This window comes from Apus apus, chromosome 20 (genome assembly GCF_020740795.1).
Source record: "Apus apus isolate bApuApu2 chromosome 20, bApuApu2.pri.cur, whole genome shotgun sequence".
Taxonomy (NCBI): domain Eukaryota; kingdom Metazoa; phylum Chordata; class Aves; order Apodiformes; family Apodidae; genus Apus; species Apus apus.
The window spans coordinates 7,375,965-7,392,995 of NC_067301.1; the positions used below are offsets into that span (position 1 = coordinate 7,375,965).

General features: G+C 43.0%; 1 protein-coding gene across 1 annotated transcript in view; it reads left to right on the forward strand.

The window, feature by feature from the left end:
• The window catches only part of SPEN (spen family transcriptional repressor), a 68,640-nt gene that overhangs the window by 21,066 nt on the left and 30,543 nt on the right, over positions 1-17,031 (forward strand). The window contains 1 exon segment of the mRNA XM_051637338.1: positions 1,360-1,836. Coding sequence (XP_051493298.1) covers positions 1,360-1,836 — 477 coding nt within the window.

The window sequence follows — 17,031 nt, forward strand, 5'->3', positions numbered from 1 at the left end:
AAAAGGTACCTGAAATATTTCTGCCATTTTAAATGGAAACTGAGACCCATGATGCAGGAGAGGAGGAGGAAGCACAGGGCAGAATTGGGTTATTAGGATTCAGGAGATTGAAGTGACTAATAATTGATTCTGAAGGAAGAATTCAAGAAAGAAGGCTGTAAGAAAAAAAAAAAAAAAAAAGGTTGAGATGCCCTTCATAAGATGGATAATTAAATTTTTAAATTAACTTTGGCTACACTGACATACTTAGAATTTTGCAAGTATTTTTTAAACATTCAACGTAATCGTTCTTGAGCCTTCATTTTCCAGACATAATTTAGAGGTACCGTCCTGGTACTTGTCTAAATTAGACCACTAAACTATTAGTAACGTTCTGTTAGCTTTATCTGTCAGTTTTACAATCTCTTTATTTGAGAGATCACACTCTCTGTCTTCAGACATAGAGCCCTTCTCAATTGACATGCAGGAAACACTGGCACAAAATGGCCCTTAGCTCCTTGAAAGCAGTGTCCTTGTGAAGAGAGGAATTCTGTGATTGCAGCCACAGCAGCAGTCTCAGCAAACAAAAACACCCACTGAAAAATTTCATTTGCAGTCCTTGCATAGGGTCTTAGTGTCTTTTGGGGACCTGCATCCTTGCAATTGAAGTATTGTGATGTTACTCATGGAGATGTTTCTTTAGCAGCTTTGATGAGAGGAGTGTAGCAGTCTGGTAAAGCCAGATTCCCTCTAAGAGAATGAAATATTTTAGAACAGCAACAAGAAACCCCCTCATTTTCTGGGTCTTCTCTCTGAGTTATGTACGTTACCCCTTTTGAAAGCAGCTTCTTACCTCTGGGGTCATGCTTTGCACAGAGGCTTTCATGGCCACAGCCGAATTTGCGATGCCATTTTTGCAGAAAGATAATTAGAAGAGCTCCAGTAATTACCAAATTCCAGAAAAATGGCTGAAGCTCTTAAGCAAAAATGGAAGGGGGGACACACGACTTAATTGTGATGTTCACAAACATGAAGTTTTCCTTGTTTACTGAATTTAAAAGAAATAATTGCAACTTAAATGAGGATTCTACACTGAAAAGCAGTGTTCCTGTTTTTTTTCCTGGGCAGGCAAGATGCTGGTCATGAAAGCCCAATATTGTGATTAAAACAAAATGATTGCTCAGCTTCATATGAAATATAACTTTGGAGTCAAGTAAAACGTTCTTAAGTTTGTCAGTGCTTGACAGGTCATGGCTGGTTAGCGGAGAAGCGGGCGCAAAAATTTTAAGTTCAGTGCTGATGTGAATGTTTTGCATGATTTGCTTTTAGTTGTGCCTGCCCCTTTCTGATGAAGTATTTTTCCCCCCTTCCTAAATGCAGGGCTTCAGATAACAGGGAGCGTGCTTATGAACATAGTGCCTATGGACACCATGAGCGGGGGACGGGAGGATTTGATCGGACGAGACATTACGATCAGGATTACTATAGAGACCCTCGAGAGCGGACTTTACAACACGGGCTCTATTACACTTCTCGGAGTCGAAGTCCAAACCGTTTTGATGCTCACGACCCCCGTTACGAACCTAGGGCCCGGGAGCAGTTTACATTGCCCAGTGTGGTACACAGGGATATCTACAGGGATGATCTTACACGGGAGGTACGAGGCAGAAGGCCGGAGAGGAATTACCAGCACAGCAGGAGTCGGTCGCCGCATTCGTCCCAGTCCAGGACCCAGTCCCCACAGAGGCTGGCCAGCCAGGCAGCCAGACCCACCCGTTCCCCCAGTGGCAGTGGATCCAGGAGCAGATCTTCCAGCAGCGACTCCATCAGCAGCAGCAGCAGTACCAGCAGCGACAGGTAAGGTCGCTGTGGGTTGCCTCCCGTCATCGCGGGTGGTTTTCCAAGGGGTTGTGAGTCTGGGCTGTGAAAATAGGTGTTTCGTGGTGAAGTGTTATTCACTGATGTAGAAGTAAAACAGTGTGAAGTGTAAAAAGGCCGAGTTGGCACGGAACGGATCCAAGGGGAATGCTGTTGCCGCCGTTAATTATTTTCCATGGTGGATCTGCGCAGTGTCTGTGGGCAAAGAGGGGATGTAGGGACACGAGGCCGGGCTGCTGCCTTTGTTCCTGGGGAGTGGGTAAATATTTTATTTGCTTAAGTGAGGGAATGAGCAAGTTTGAAGGCCAGCTACTTACAGGACACATTTTAAAATACTTTGGGAAATGAGGAATATTATTGTCCAGATCCCTCTCATTCCCTGTCGCCACTAACAAAAAGGTTGATCTGTTGCCTTTCCATTCTCCCCCCCCGTCCCTGTCACCTCACAGCAAAAATTGTAGACTTGGAAAAAATGAGAAAAAACAACAAATCTAAGTATGCTTTTTGTAGTTCTACACCCATCTCCTGGGTTCTGTAATGGCTGCAGTAATTCTGTATCTGTGTGGCTTTATAAACTACAGATAGGAAAAAAAAACAAGACTACTGGAGTTGATAATTGAATTTCTTTTAGTAATTGGAAAATTCATGTTGAAATGTTTCTCAGATATTTAGCTTTTTAAGAGTAAATCCAGCCTAAGAGTGGAAACCAAGAAGCTGCCATTGCACCTGTTAAATGTTTAATGCTCTGTTTGAAGTGCTCTGCTCCTCAGAAGGGTTTCCAGAGCTGGAAACATTTCCTTTGCATACCAGTTCTTCTCCAAAACTGAAGATAATCATTAAGTAAATAAGTATATCAGTATAATAAATACTTAGTGTTTGATTATCATTATGAATGGAATTTTACCACTGGTAACTTTCTAATCAAGGTGATTACTCGGATAAAATCTTACCTGCTTGAACATTGGACCTTCTGGAAGGGTCTAATGGGCTGACACTGGGGAGAGTGTGCAGAAGTGAAGATGAGGACATTAGTTTCTCCTTATTGCCCCACCCTTCTGATGTCTAAAGAACCTTGGAAAGATTTTTATTTACTTCTTTTAATTATTGTTTTCTCCTCCTGGATTTAGAAATCCAGGCCCTGTTGTGACTGAAGAGCAGGTGGAGAGAGAGGCACCTTTAGAATATTTTAGAGGACTTTTAGGCTGCTTTAAAGGCTTGTTTATTTCCAACACCTCTTTCTCAATGAGATCTTAGCACTTAGGTAAAGACAACCCTTTGTCAAAGATTTTCACAGTTACTGCAGCTTAAAAAAAAAAGGGTGAGACTTCCAGAGGTCTCAAAAAAAACCTAGAGAAGATGAATTCAGTGTTGGCCTGGTTACATCTGAGGTTTAAAAAAAAAAATTCCTAAGCAGGAAGAAAAATGTGTCTTCTAGTGCTCCTTTGCTCTTTGCAGAACGGGTAGAAAGGAGTCCAGGAAACTTGTAATATTTATAAAATGTCATTGTTGGGATGTCGAGACGGGATGAAATACTGCTCTGCATTTGAGAGGACTAAATGTGATCCCACTGGAACAAAGATCTCAGATTGAATCAGAAGATAAGCAGCATCTGCTGTGCTTTAGCATTTCATTTTCTTGGAAATTTCTAGTTGTGGTAATGGAAAACTAGATGATATCTAGGAGGAAAGGGAAATACACATTTTTTTCCCTTATTAATACAGTAAATTCAAATGCAATAGTGCAAGTAATGGAATCTGGTGGATAGTATATTTCATTTTGAAGGATCAGAAAGGAATTTTACATGTTCCTAAGCCATGAGTTAGGTATTAATAAACATTTAACCTTATGTTGTAAAGCAAAACCTCACCTAGCCTTGAAGTCTTTTAAAGCACAAGTTGACTTTTGTGTTTCATTTTTAACAGGCTTTGAATTTAGCAAGGTAAATATGGAAGCCTCTTGTACCCTGTGATGAACAGAATCCACCCACACCCCCGTTTTACTGAGAGTAACTGTTCAAAACAGAGTTTACTGTTCAAAACCCAGAGCAGGCAGAACTGCTTTGCATCTCCATACCCTGGCTTGTAAATTCTGGCTGTGTCATCCCCAGATTTATTTACCAGTTTTCCTCTGTATTTTTCACTTCTGCAGTGGCATTGATCTGGAACAACTAAGGATGGTTTGTTATTGTCCGAAGAGGAATTAATTATTGTAATTTCCGTAGCGCTTCTCAGGGGTCTGTTGCTTTATTCTAAGTGGAAATGGCCAATTTTCTGACTCTGTGACACTATTAAGGCCTTCATGACACTGAATTCTTCTGAAATGGTATGTCTTGAAGAATTCTGTCACTCAAGTGTGATCCTGTCTGTCTCTGCTGACAGCATGGAAAAGGAAAACAAATTGGGTTTCCTCAGAGAGGTGGGTCTCTTGTCCATGGTCAGTGTTTGGAGCCTGGCAACACTCGTGGGTGTCGAGCTCATGGGAGCGTTTTTGTGTGTGGCACCATCCTTAGGGTGCTGTGAAAAACGAGCAGAAAGGTGGCACAGGAGAAGTGTGGGCTTCATTCCTGGTGGTTTTCAAAGAGCTGTGTGAAGTAAATCCCAGTTTCATTAAAGGGAGATGATTTTCCCAGACAAAGACATGAGGAAAGATGCTCTGCTGTTAGTTAAGAAAAAACAAACCCCCCAAAAACGCTAAGAATAAAAAAACCCACACGAATAATAATTAAAAAAAGCCTTTATTTCATAAAGGTTTGGAGTTTGTTGCGTTGGAGCTCAGATAAGTTTCACTTTGAATGTGTATTTGGAGGCGTTTTACAGGGGATTTTGTAATGGGAGCTGCAAAGGAGTGATGTAGAAGATAAGAACAAAAAGAACATGGTAAAAATTAAGCTTATTCTCTGAAGCAGGGCTTTATTGGTCAGGTTTTGTGGCCTCTCAGAAGTTGCCTCCGGGGCTGAGGAGGGCAGGGGGTTGAACACTTTCTGCAGGAGTTGAGTGTTTCGAAGCTTTCTTCATGTGAAACTGCTCATTCCCCACCTGTGTTATGCAAAAGGTCACTGGGTTGTTTTGTTTTTAAATCACCTTGAAAGAGTAAAAAAAAAAAACCCTCGAAAATTCTCTTTTAATTTGCTGCCACGAGAAGCCTTCATGTCCCTGTTTGGTTGATGCAAACGTGCACCACAAATGATACATTAGCAAACATATTTTCTGCACTGTGTCATGGAAGAAGCTTGAATAAGCCTGGAATCTGTGTGGTCCCATAGGGAGCAAACCAGATTCTGTTTGTGCCCTGCCCAACCCCCTGGAAAAAAAATCCTCCCTCCCCCCCCTTTTCTTTTTTTTTGGTGGAAAATGTTCTTTTCTAGGCTGCTTGTCGAGGTGTTCCAATGGGCTAAAAAAACCCCAAACTTCTGTGCATTTTTGTTCAGTTTTGTAATGTCAGATGGTTTGGTTTCTGCCTGTTCCATGTGTTAGTGATTATTTTTAAAGCTTTGCTGCAGCGAGGTGCTGAGCCACATGGCACTGAGCAGTGGGACGTTTTGCTCTTGAAAGCTGGGCATGTGGGGAAGGACCTTGTCGAGACAGGATTCCTTACAGAATCCTGGCAGAAGTGTTTTGACTTCCTATAGGTGATGTCCAGAATGTGAAAGTGTGAAGACTGCACTTGTATGTGTGTGCAAATGTATGGATAAGTGACCTGAGATTTCCTTCTACCTTATTTTTTAATGTTTTTTTTCAGTGTGTTTTATCTGGTTGTCTGTTGAGGATGCTGGAGGATTTACTATGTAGATGAATAATTTCCTTTAGCTTGGAATGTAAAACTAGATCTTGTTATGGAATTAAAATAGCAATTTCAGATGCAAAGTGACCAGGATTTAGGAGAGCATAGTCATTCCTGTAGTGTGGAATTCCAGGTGATGGTAAGAAGCTGCACATACAGATGTCTGAAAAAGGGTTTTATTTCCAATAATTGTGATAGCTACACTTCCTACAGACAAGTGGGCAAGGCTTTCATGAAGTAATTAGATTGGTTTTTAATTTTAGATTTCTCTGTGATTAAATTCTTTCTGGAGCAATGAGTTACAGTTGGAAAGGAATACATATGTGTTATTTTATGTTGTCTTAATATTGAAACAAACTGATGAAAAATACTGCCAAGGGAATTTTAATCATGGGAAAAACAGGCTTCCCTGAATCCTCCCATGGAGGCTGCAGCATATTTTGTTTTGTTGGGGGCTTTCTTAGCCTGTTTAAACAACTGAAGTGAAAGTAGGAAAAAGATATTTGGTTTCATTACATAATGCAAACCTTTCCCTACCATTGTCTTCATCTCCTCTTTTCCGCTTAGTTTGTCTGCCAGCAAGCCATGAATCACTGACTTAGAATGGGGTTTGGGGTTTTTGAGTGGGTTGAGAGATGCCTCTGCTGGGGACAGCTGAAAAACCAAGCAGAATGTTACATGTAGCTGTTCAGTCTTCAAGAATCTGAGATGGCCTTCGCTGCTCTGAAGTAATTCCACATAAAATTTGCACTGTAGAGATCACTAGAATATTTTTAATCTCTTCTGGTAAGACGGCAGGGTTGAGCATGCTCCTGTTTGGGAAAAAGAATTAGGGCAAGATTTAAAAGAAAATAAAAATTAAAAATTGGAAATTGCATAGAACAGGGACCCTCCTTTTTTAATTACCACAAAGGCAACAGTAAATCCTGTGAGAGTCAGGTAGAACACCTCATCTTTACCTTTTGTTCACATAAATCCATGTGTTGTTTTGATGTTCTCTCTCTACAGGGATATGTGAACTAGGGAGGGGAAAATTAAAAATTCCAACTTGGATATTCTCAGGTTTTTGTTACCAACTGTCGAGCATTTTCACTTTGTTCTTGTGTTTCTGTTCATGTCAGCCTGTGCTGCTTCTCATCTAAATATAACCTAGACCATCCTCTTAAGAGATTTTTTTTTTCCCTTGGGAGTGTATCAAGTTTCTTGGAACGGAGCGCAGGGAGAAAATGTTCAGATAGCTTTGAAGAGAGATGTTTTTTTGTGCTGAGACTAAAAATCAGGAAGCAAACCTTGATACCCTCCCTCCTTAAAAACGGCCTAGTAAGACTGTCTGTACCCGCGCGCAGACGCGTGTTTACACGTAAATAGATCCTCCTGGAAAATAAATCGGTGAAATACCGCCCGGGATCGAAGAAGACCGCGCAGCGGGCGGTGCCTGCCCCTGGGGCCGAGGGGGGGGAGGCGCCAGCCGGCACTGCTCGCTGCGCGCTCCCGTCTCCTGACAACGTGCCTTGCGCGGCAGATTTTTATCTCGCTCTGGGTCGCCCGCTCCGCGGGCTCCGCGGGCTCCGCTGGCGGCGGGAGCCGGGCGGGCGGGAACTGCCCCGGCGGGGGGGGCTGCGCAGACCCCGGCCCGGCCCCCCCGCCGCTTGTTTGTGCCGGAGAACCGGTCTGAACCGGCGGGAGCCGGCCCGGCCCGCCGCGCCGCCCCCGGGGCGGGGCCGCCCTGGAAACCCGGCGGTGAAAATCCCTCGGCTGGCTGCAGAAGCCTTTTTATTTTTTCTTTCTTTCTTTGAATAATAAAACGAAACAGCCCCAACCCCCGCGCTGCAGCGGCTTCGCTCCGGCGGGACAGTGGGCTCCTCTTCTCCCGCAGCAGGGAGGGACCCGGCTCGCTCGCCTCACCCTGCTCAGTTTTAGGTCGCTTTTTGGTTTTTGAAACCGTCCTTCAGCGCGCCGTGCCCTCTGCCCACTCTAGAAATTAGCATCGGTTTCCCCAGGGGAGGAGCAGGACCCAAAAATCCCCCGAAACGGGGCGACTTTGGAGCCTTCCCCCGCATCGTACCCACCGTGATACCAACAAGTAGGGTTGCTGTCCCCCTCTGCAGAAACCCACCCCCCAGCTTTTATATGAATTTACAAGAAAATCTTCTAAAACGTGAGTGTCAGGTTAAATGGCTTTATTTTATTTTATACCTACTTTTGTTTACGTGAGATGCCCAAAAAAGAGTGGATGTTTTTCTGCAATTAACAGCCCCCTCCAACCTCTGCAGTGCTCTCAATAATTGTTGGCAGTTGCTGACTCTAAATGACAAAGCAATTAAGCCTCTTCCTAAATTTGCAGCAGTAGGTGTTTACCTAACTCTGGTCTGTCAGCCTTTGTTTCTGTAGCAGGGCCCTGAAGCTTAACTGCTGCAGCTTTTTCAAAGGACATTTGATTTCTTGGCCTCTACAGGCAAAGGAAGATTTCCATCATTTTCCAGATTAATTTCAGGAAGGGAGTCTTAAAAGTGCATAATGGTTGGGATGGTTGCAAATGGAAAGGGATCCTAGAAAAATACCTCTTTTGTTACAATAACTGTTTTGATCATTTTTATTGTCTTGCATTCTGTTCAAGAGATTATATATTTTTAATGCTATATTCTTGCAATTAGATCAAAGACTTTCTTAGCAAATATGAGGACTTCTGGCAACTAAATCCAGACTTTCATGTGAACTTGCCTTATTCCAGAACGAGATGATCTTTACGATCCCTTCCAACCTAAACCATTCTGTGATTCTGTCCTCTGCTGGGGGAGGAAGACCTGCCATGTTTTAAAAATAACATTTCTAAATCACCTGTGGACAGCTACAGGTCTGTGGGAGTTGGAGCCCATACCTGATGTGAGGTTTGGCAATTTTGGGTTTTTCTAGCCTTTTTTTTTTTTTGTAGCAAAACCCAAGCCCCATGGAAGGTGTTGCTCCCACCAGCGTTGGGGGAGACTGCATCCTCCTGACCTTTGTGTTGGTTTCTTCATTAATCCTGTGGGAGCTTCTAAAAACTGATTTTTCTTCCAGCAGCCCAGGGAAAGTGGTGCTGTTCGTGGATTCGGTTTGACTTTGGGGTTGTGCGTGCCCGTATTAACAAAATGGTCACTTCTAATTGCATTTTTAAGGCTTTGATTTCCTTCCAAGTATTTTGCTTAATCATCTTGAGTAGGCTGAGGGAAGGAAAGAATTAGCTGAGGTCAGGGAAGTTGAAGCTGCCCGTGTTACTTCTCAGAAGCCGGGCTTAGTCTGAGGGATCCTGAAGGCAGGAAGAAATCTGCCTCCCGTTTTCTTCCTGCTGCGTGCTGAGGGGATGAGAGGAAATCAAACCCCCAGAGAGCCAAACAAAACAGGGAAATGGCGCAGTGCCGTGGGCTGGGTTGGGTGCCTCTCTCTGCAGAATGGTCCAGATTCCCTTTTCTTCGAGAGAAAAACAACTCGGATGTGAATCATTGCTAAAATAGATGAGAGGGATCATGGTCTAGAAGTGCCTGCTTGTCTCCCCTGGTGATGAAGGGAGTCTAGACAGTTCAGATGGAGACACATACGTTACAGGCACCAGAAGGTGGGGGAGAGGATTCATGTCTTAAAGACCTTTGGAATAATGGGCAGTTTAATAATTTCTAATGAATATTCACGCGGAGGGATGAATAGCTAAAGAGGAAGGCTGTATTGAACGCTTCCTGAAGAAATACCAGTCATTACGATGATCAAAGGCAAAATCCAGTCTGTGATCAGTCATACGTGTTTCCATTAAAGCATAGACAGAGTGTCCCTTCACATCTTAAAGGTCGGACTTGGAAACGCAGGGATTCAGGATTTTCCCCCAAAGAGGCTGTTTCTGGCTCTGCCAGCTGTGTGGATGTGGGCACTGTTGTACCTTTGAGTGGAGAACCTTCTTCCCCCTAAAACCTAAGGGCTGGGAGAGCAGCTCTCTTTGAGGTGTATCTGTGAGACCTGGGCATTAACCTTAAAGCAACTTCAGGTAAAACATACTATGCTCCAGCTAAGGTCACAAGGATGTGTATTAATGATAAACCTTATTGGAGGAAGAAGAATATCATCCCTCAGCCTTTGCCTGTTGAATTAACCTGATGTGACTGATGCACTCAGGTTTGCCCTGAACGTCCGTCTGCGACGTTGCAAGTGCCAGAACTGCTAATGATGGCATCAGGGTTTTAACTGTGAAAGCTGCTTAGCAGATGATTAGATATCTCTCTCCAAATCGTTATGGTCAGCTGGTAGTGCTGCTCAGAGAAGAGGATGCAGCATGTTTACAAGTGGAAAATCACAGGCTTGGAGAGAAGTGCCTGCTTCAATGTTTTATAGAGAAGAAACAGTTTGTGCCAGGACATTTTTAAAAATCTTTAAGGGAAGCAAAAGCTGAGTTTCCAAAAGGAGGAAGAGGGAGATGTGCACTATGTAGATGCCATATTAATAAAACCTTGAAAATGGTATTATTATTTCTTAAGTACCTAACACAAGAACAGAAATAACCTTTTAGTGTGCCAGGCATTAAGAAACCAGACTTATGTGAATCCCTTCTTCTCTCAAAAATTCCCTATCAAAGGTAGGGGACCTGTTCTTTTGTTTCCCAATGCTTGCTGGGCTTCAGAAACAAACACCCTGTCTTCTAACCACGAGTCCTCTCTCCTCATAGGAGAACTGAAACACGGAGCCTTTCAAATACTTCTCTTTGAAAAATGTCCAGGGTTCATGTGCAGTTGCCTTATTTAGCTCAAAGTGACGATTTTGGCTAGAAGATGCTCAGAAATCTAGGATGGCAGCAAAAGGAGTTTTGGGAGAAGCCTTTCTATGAGAGGGAGGTGGTTTTCAGGGCTGTCTCCTTGTTTCTTCCACACTTGCCTCATATTCTCCACAGAGGGATGTCCAGAAACCATAACTAGTTTTATAACTAGGCAAAAACCTCATTGAACCTTTTAGAAATCAGGAGAGGAATTAAGACACATCTCCAACAGATCCTGGCAGTGAAGGCACTGACGTGTTGTATTCTCTTTCATCCTTTGGAGGGCAGAAAGCTTTTCTGGTGTGGTAACGTGTGAAATAAAGGCTCTGTTGTCTTCCTGAAAGTGAATTCCCAAGAATGAGCAGTGCCTGATCCCCACGGAGAAATGGGGCTGGGCTGCTGGAGAGATGCAAAGTGCCCTACTTTATTCCGGCTACTACAGGTTTGACCTCCTTGTATCATCTGACACCTTGTTCGGTAAGAGGTTGCTGCAAGATCTCAAACCCTCAAATTATGTAAGATTTACACAGTTGCTTTGAAGTTAGTCCCTCCCTTCAATGTTTGTTTACTGCCTGGTATGTCCTGTTGTCTGGATTGAGAAGGATGAATAGTCACAGAAAGGAAGCTATCGGGTTAGTACAAATTTTCTATTCCTCTTGGCTTTCTAAACTGGCTTGGAGCTGTGGTGATCCCTGTTTCAGAGCCTGGGAACACACTGAAGACCTCCTGCACTGGTCGGGGCTTTGCTGGGTAAAAACTGGGGTGTAAATTTGCATTTTGATTGTTTGTTTGGAGGCGGAGGGAAGTAAGGAATGGCTTGTTGTGTTTCTCCAACAAATAGATGCTATCTGACAGTTATTTCAGAAGGAGTGTGTTGGTTTTCCTTTTTAACATGCAGTTTCCCCGTGACTTACAGAAATCACGTGTGAAAAAAGGAAGATGCTTAATTAATACTGTTTGTGTGGCTTGTACCTCACTGTGCTGTCATGGGTTGAAGGGTTTTAAAGCACTAAATCCCGGAGGGGAAGCAGGCAGGTGGGGCATGGCAGCTCTGCCTGTGGGAATTCCTTGGAGGACTTTTCTTCTGCCCGTCATCTCCAGTTGAACTGCCTCACTCTGCTCCTCCTTTCCCAGCCCTGGTAACTAGACTCTGCCTCTGCCATGTGGTGTGGAGGCCAGGGATAGAAAGGCAGGGGATCCAAAGAACTGTGAGGACGTAAGGCATTCTTCTTTTCCATTTCTCCCTGCTTTTACATTTTTCCCCTCAAATACCTAAATTTTCATGCTTGCTTTACAATCTCTAGTTACTGTGGTGGAAGAGCTGCCCCAGGGTTTTTTTGGGAAGGGGAGTCCCTGAAATTCTAACCATGTAGAGGTTTAATCACTAAATCATAACAAACACCAATTAATTACATTACAGTAGAGTGCTGTTTCAGACATTACTTCTAAGAAACAAGTACAAAAAGCACTGTCATATGATACTTTATTTTTTTATTTATTTCTAATTTCTAGGGCTGTCATTACTTTGCATAGTGGTCTGAAAAAGATAAAAGACTTATTTTCCCCACCTACATGTTACACATTCACTGGGCTGTGGCACTTTACCTGTTTCATACAGTTTTCATGTTTAATTTTATTTTCATGACTTCAGTGTTTTCTACCCATGTGAATTTGCACAGAAAGTTCTCCTTTTAGCTGTATTTTTATTTGCATGTGGGCAGAAAATGAAGTAATCCCCAAATATAGTCCTAGCCAAGAGATCCATCTGTTCTCTGCATTTTTAAATGGCAAATCCTTAACATATAACTCATCAAATGTCTTCTCTTTTATAATGTATGCTGCCTCAGATCACAGAAATGACTTCTTTTTTTTCCCAGGCCTTCCATTTTAAGTAGTCCTTTACACGACAATAACAGCTACCATTCTGGTTTGACAGAGTGCTTGTGTGCATCTTCCAGTTGCTGTAGTTGGCTTAGAAAAAGGTATTTAAAAAAACGAACAAACATGAGTCTCAAAAATTATTCTTCCGTTCACCTTTTTGGCATCTCTTTAGAAGGCTGTAGAAAATAGAAATTCAGTTTGAAAAACATCCTTAATAAATGTACTTCTGAGGGGAGAACTAGGATCACTTTGTTAGTTTTCTTGGAGATGTTGCTCTTTGGACAATGGTGACCATTTTTAGAAGTACTAAACTTCCACAGCGTTATCTGCCATAAATGGATTTTCTATATTAAGCTTTGTGTGTTCCCAGTTTTACTTAGGAGGCATTGTTTATGAGCTGTGTGTCTTGGCATGCCTTCCATTGCTACTCCCAGCCCAAGAACAATTCCAGTTGTTCATAGGAGAGGATGCACCGTTTCAAACCGGCTCTGAATGGGGAATTTCAACAAATGGTATTTTTGTGCCAGGCTACAAAACAGTGCAGGGCAGAGCACGGGGTTAAGGGCTTGTTGCCCACTCAGGCAGGGAGAGCAGCCCTGGGGAGATGAAGGTGCAGTCCATGGGGCCAGATGGCAGACGAATGAGAACTGTCAAGGATGTAGGGCTTCAAAATAGTGCCAAGTTTACTTTTTATTAGGCAAGGTGTGATGCTTTTGGAAAACATGAAGACAGAATTAATTTTGTGGATCTGTTTGCCATGATCTACCAGCATTTTATGTTAAAAAGACTGAAATAACTTTGAGGTGAATCAGAGCTGGTGCTTTTTTAGTTCTAGTGATTGTATGAAAAAGGCTTTTCTTCTGAACAAGGTCCAGTGCTCAACATGATGTCAGTGTAGTTAAGACTGAATGCTTTTAAGAAGGTATTAAGAACTGTTTATTTCTGGGAATTAATTTGACAGTGCTTTTTAAGGCAAAAGAAGTTGCTTTTTACTCCTCAAGCATGTAGTAACATATTTGGACACAGTGGAGGCTGCATTTTAAATGGCATTTCATTCTCCTGGCTTTATACGCAATACTTGGAGTAGGGTTGTGTTTTTTTGAAAGATGCTTAGTAGATCCCTTCATGAAAGCAGTGCATTTGTTGTTTAGGAAACTGCCTTTCAGTGTTGCTTTCTTGGTATTTTGAAAAGATTTGGCTTCTGTGAGCTAGGAGATCAAGTTCCTTAGCCTGCTCCCTTGGTGATTCATTGAATGACCTTGGGCAAAGCCCTTGGCCTCTTATTTTCCTATCTGCAATGCAGGGATGTTAAGACATCCCTATCTCCCATGAGCCTTGAACTAAAATGTTATTTTTTAATTTTTAATTTAAAAAAAAAAAAATCATTTTCTCTGAGGTGGCAGTTGCACAATACTAGTTTAGATGGTCAGCAGATAACTGGCAAGAGTTGTTTACTTTAGCAATATTACTCATAATTTTGGCCAAAGGGTTGAAAGCAATTTTTCTTCAGACTGAACAAACAGTTCCTCTGCTGTAGTGGTGAACTCTGCTCTGCAGTTGTTCTCTTAAAACTTCTGCTGTCACAGGCTTGTCAATGCTGGCAGCCTTGACCCAGCAGTGCTTCTGCAGGCAGGTCCTGGTGGTGTTTGATATAATTTGGCTGAAGCCCAGTGTGGTTGGAGGAGGTGGGAGTTTGGGATGGCTGCAGCAGGACTTCTCCCGGGGGCTGGTTCTTGATCCAAGGCTTCCCTCAGTAGAAGTAATGGTAAAAATTGGAGGCTCTTCAGCCTTACATGTTCTCACACCCACCCTCTTTCTTCCCTCTTTGCATTGGTGGAACTTAAATTGTGAGAAAGCTACTCCAGAGAGCTGGCTTTGTGCTTCACCCTCCAGGCCTTGATGACTTTAATCTTTCCCAGCAGCGAGCTCCGTCACCGTGGCCGTGTGCTGAGAAAGCATTTCCTCTGCCTTCCCAGAGCTGCCTTTTTGAGCCTGAGAGACCCCACCATTCCACAGGAGCATCTCCCTTTCCAAAAGGCTCTGGTGGGGAGGGCAGGCAACTCCAGCTGCTCCCAAGTTCAGCATCAAACCCATCCATGACCAAGTTAACAGCCAGCCAGGGGAGCTGAGGGCTTGAGTAGCATCTTCCCAGCAGTAGTAAGTTGTTGTGGTTGCTGAGTTGGCTGTTTACTACGTGGAAGTGTTTGTCACCAAGACCTTTTTCAATTTTTATTTTTTTTTCTCCTGGGTTAGTGTTTTTTATTGTTGCCTGTACGAAGTTCAAGCCTGAGGACAGAGGGATGTAGGTCGAGGTGGTAACAACTGACTGTGGGTTGGGCACAGTCTCCAGCAGCCAGCCGAGGATTAATATAATCAGCTATATTTTTAGTGATTGTAATGGATTATTTAGTTGTAGGAAAGAAGTAAAAGGAGCCCATGGATCTCTTGAAACTCTCAAACCATGTTGCTCCAGGGTGGAGGTGGTTGTGGGGGTGGCAGGAGCCCTCTGTCCCTCTGAGCAACATCTTCATCTTTTCCATGATTCATTTCAGCCTGCTGTTTCTCACCAAAGTTCAAGAGTTAAACATTGTGATAAAATGACTAAAGGAAATATGTTAATAAGACTTGCCACATAAATTAAAATGTGATGTTAATAAGCTGGTTGCTTGATGTGGGTTAAATATGTAGTAAATGTTGACTGGAAACTGTATCTTACTGGTGTAAGGCAGAAAAAAGTACTGCAAACAGCCAGTGTTGTTTGGCCAGCTGAAAGGCAGCGAGTTGTCATGGCTCTGTTGCTTTCCCATGGCCTTTAAACGTAATTTAATTTAATTTCTTTCGATGCAGGATTCCAGCCCAGCAGGAGATTTCTTAAGTCTGCTTTCTGGGCGTGGTAAGACAGAAAAAGTTCCAAGGGTGTCCTAATTCCACTTGTCTGCAATATTTAATGACCTTTCTTCAGAGCAGTAAATGCCCTTTTTATTTGGTGGGTGCTTTTTGTGACTGTTTTCCGGTTACATGCAGTAGATCTTCTTTCCTCCCCCTTGGTAGGTAGTTTTATCATAGCTGTGTGTTGTTAAATACTTTTGAGGCTGCGTGTGTGACATGTACAAACCAAAGGTCCTTGGGTGGCAGGTTCTCAGTGGCTTGAAAGGGTGCCAGGAATGTCACACAGTCGCATCCCAGTGTGCTTTGCCCCACGAGCTCCCAAGGTGCTGGAGGCCAGGGTGATGGGCACAGGGTAATTCATTACACCGAGAGAATTATTAGGTGTAGCTCTCTGCTCCCCAGCTCGCTGTCTCCACCCCTTCAGCCCGAGTCTGCTTATATACTTATTTAAAATGTAAAGCTGTGTTGTGGGATGGCAGAGTAGGGTTCAAGCTCTTTGTGGTGTGTGTGTGTGGGCTGAGCCCCTTCCAGCTGCTCCCCTGTCATCTGCAAAATACGGTAGCGTCTCCTTACCTCTTGATCTCTCCATACAAACAAACTTCAGATGTTTGACTGGGTTTTCTGATATCTTTAACTTCAGGTTCAACAACTCCTTTTAACGAGGGAAAAAAACCCCGTATTTATTTCCACAGATGTGAGAAATGTTGTGGTTGTTTTTTTTCTTCTGGTGTTATGCAGGACTCACGGTGTGTACAAAACAACTACCTGCTGCTCACTTGCATATTTAGGTCAGTGTTGGAATCAGCTCCAATAAAACAATTGCTAACCCTCTGCCCAGATCTCTGGAATTTTCATCGTGGTTATTCCTCCTTCAATGTGACAGAACAGCCATTGGGATTGTTGGAGTAACCTGGTGGTGTCTGAGTTGTGTGGGAATTGGGTTACTTGCTGTTCTTGTTATGGTACGTGTAATTTGAGGGGTGTTTTTTTGACTTGCACATGGGTAGAGAATTGGGGAAATTCTGGTTAAATACCTCTTTAGATTGCTGTAGTATTTAGCAGTAGGACAGAAAGAGCAGTCTGTAATGGACCTGTGCAGGTTATTACATCAATAGGTAATTTTTCATCCAGAAGAGAAGTCAGAGTATTTCATGGGCAGAGATCCTTTCATCTCTAGCTAGAATGGAATGTGATGCTTTTTTTTAGGTTTTTCTTTTTTAAGCAGTTAGTGTCATATTTTTGCCAGTTGTTGCTTGGCAATCATCAGGCTTTTTTAAATCCTTTTTTTTCCAAAAAAACACATTGGTGCAGTCAGGACACTTTGACCAGTTTCCTGGTGCTGTTTTCCCAGCTCAAATCTAACTGGCAGTTTCTCTCCAAAGCCAACCAATTACATTTAAAATATCACAAGGATTTGTGTCCTCTGGGCAGAGCTGACCAGCACACAGCACTGTCACCAGCTGGTGTTTCTTGCAGAGATCATCTACGGTGACTAAAGTCAGACCTGGAAAGGGAGGGATGAGAAAAAAGGGTTCCTCTTGCTTCCAGACTGTACATTAACTTTGGATTTCCTGACCCAACTTGGGAATCTGCTGTTGACATCAGCCGTGAGAATAACCTGCCCTCAGCTGGGACTTGTCCTGTGTTATTGTCCTGAATAGATCTTTCTAGGAGATAATCTTTACTTAGAGATTATTTTGACAAGCTATTGAATCATAGCTGATCTAGGCAGAGTTCCTGATTTCAGTTAATTTTGGCAGGAAAAAAGGTAATCACTGTGTCTGTGAAAGGAATCCTGGATCATTTACCCGTTCTGGTTGAACATTTTTTGAAGGCGGCTGTTAAAAAAG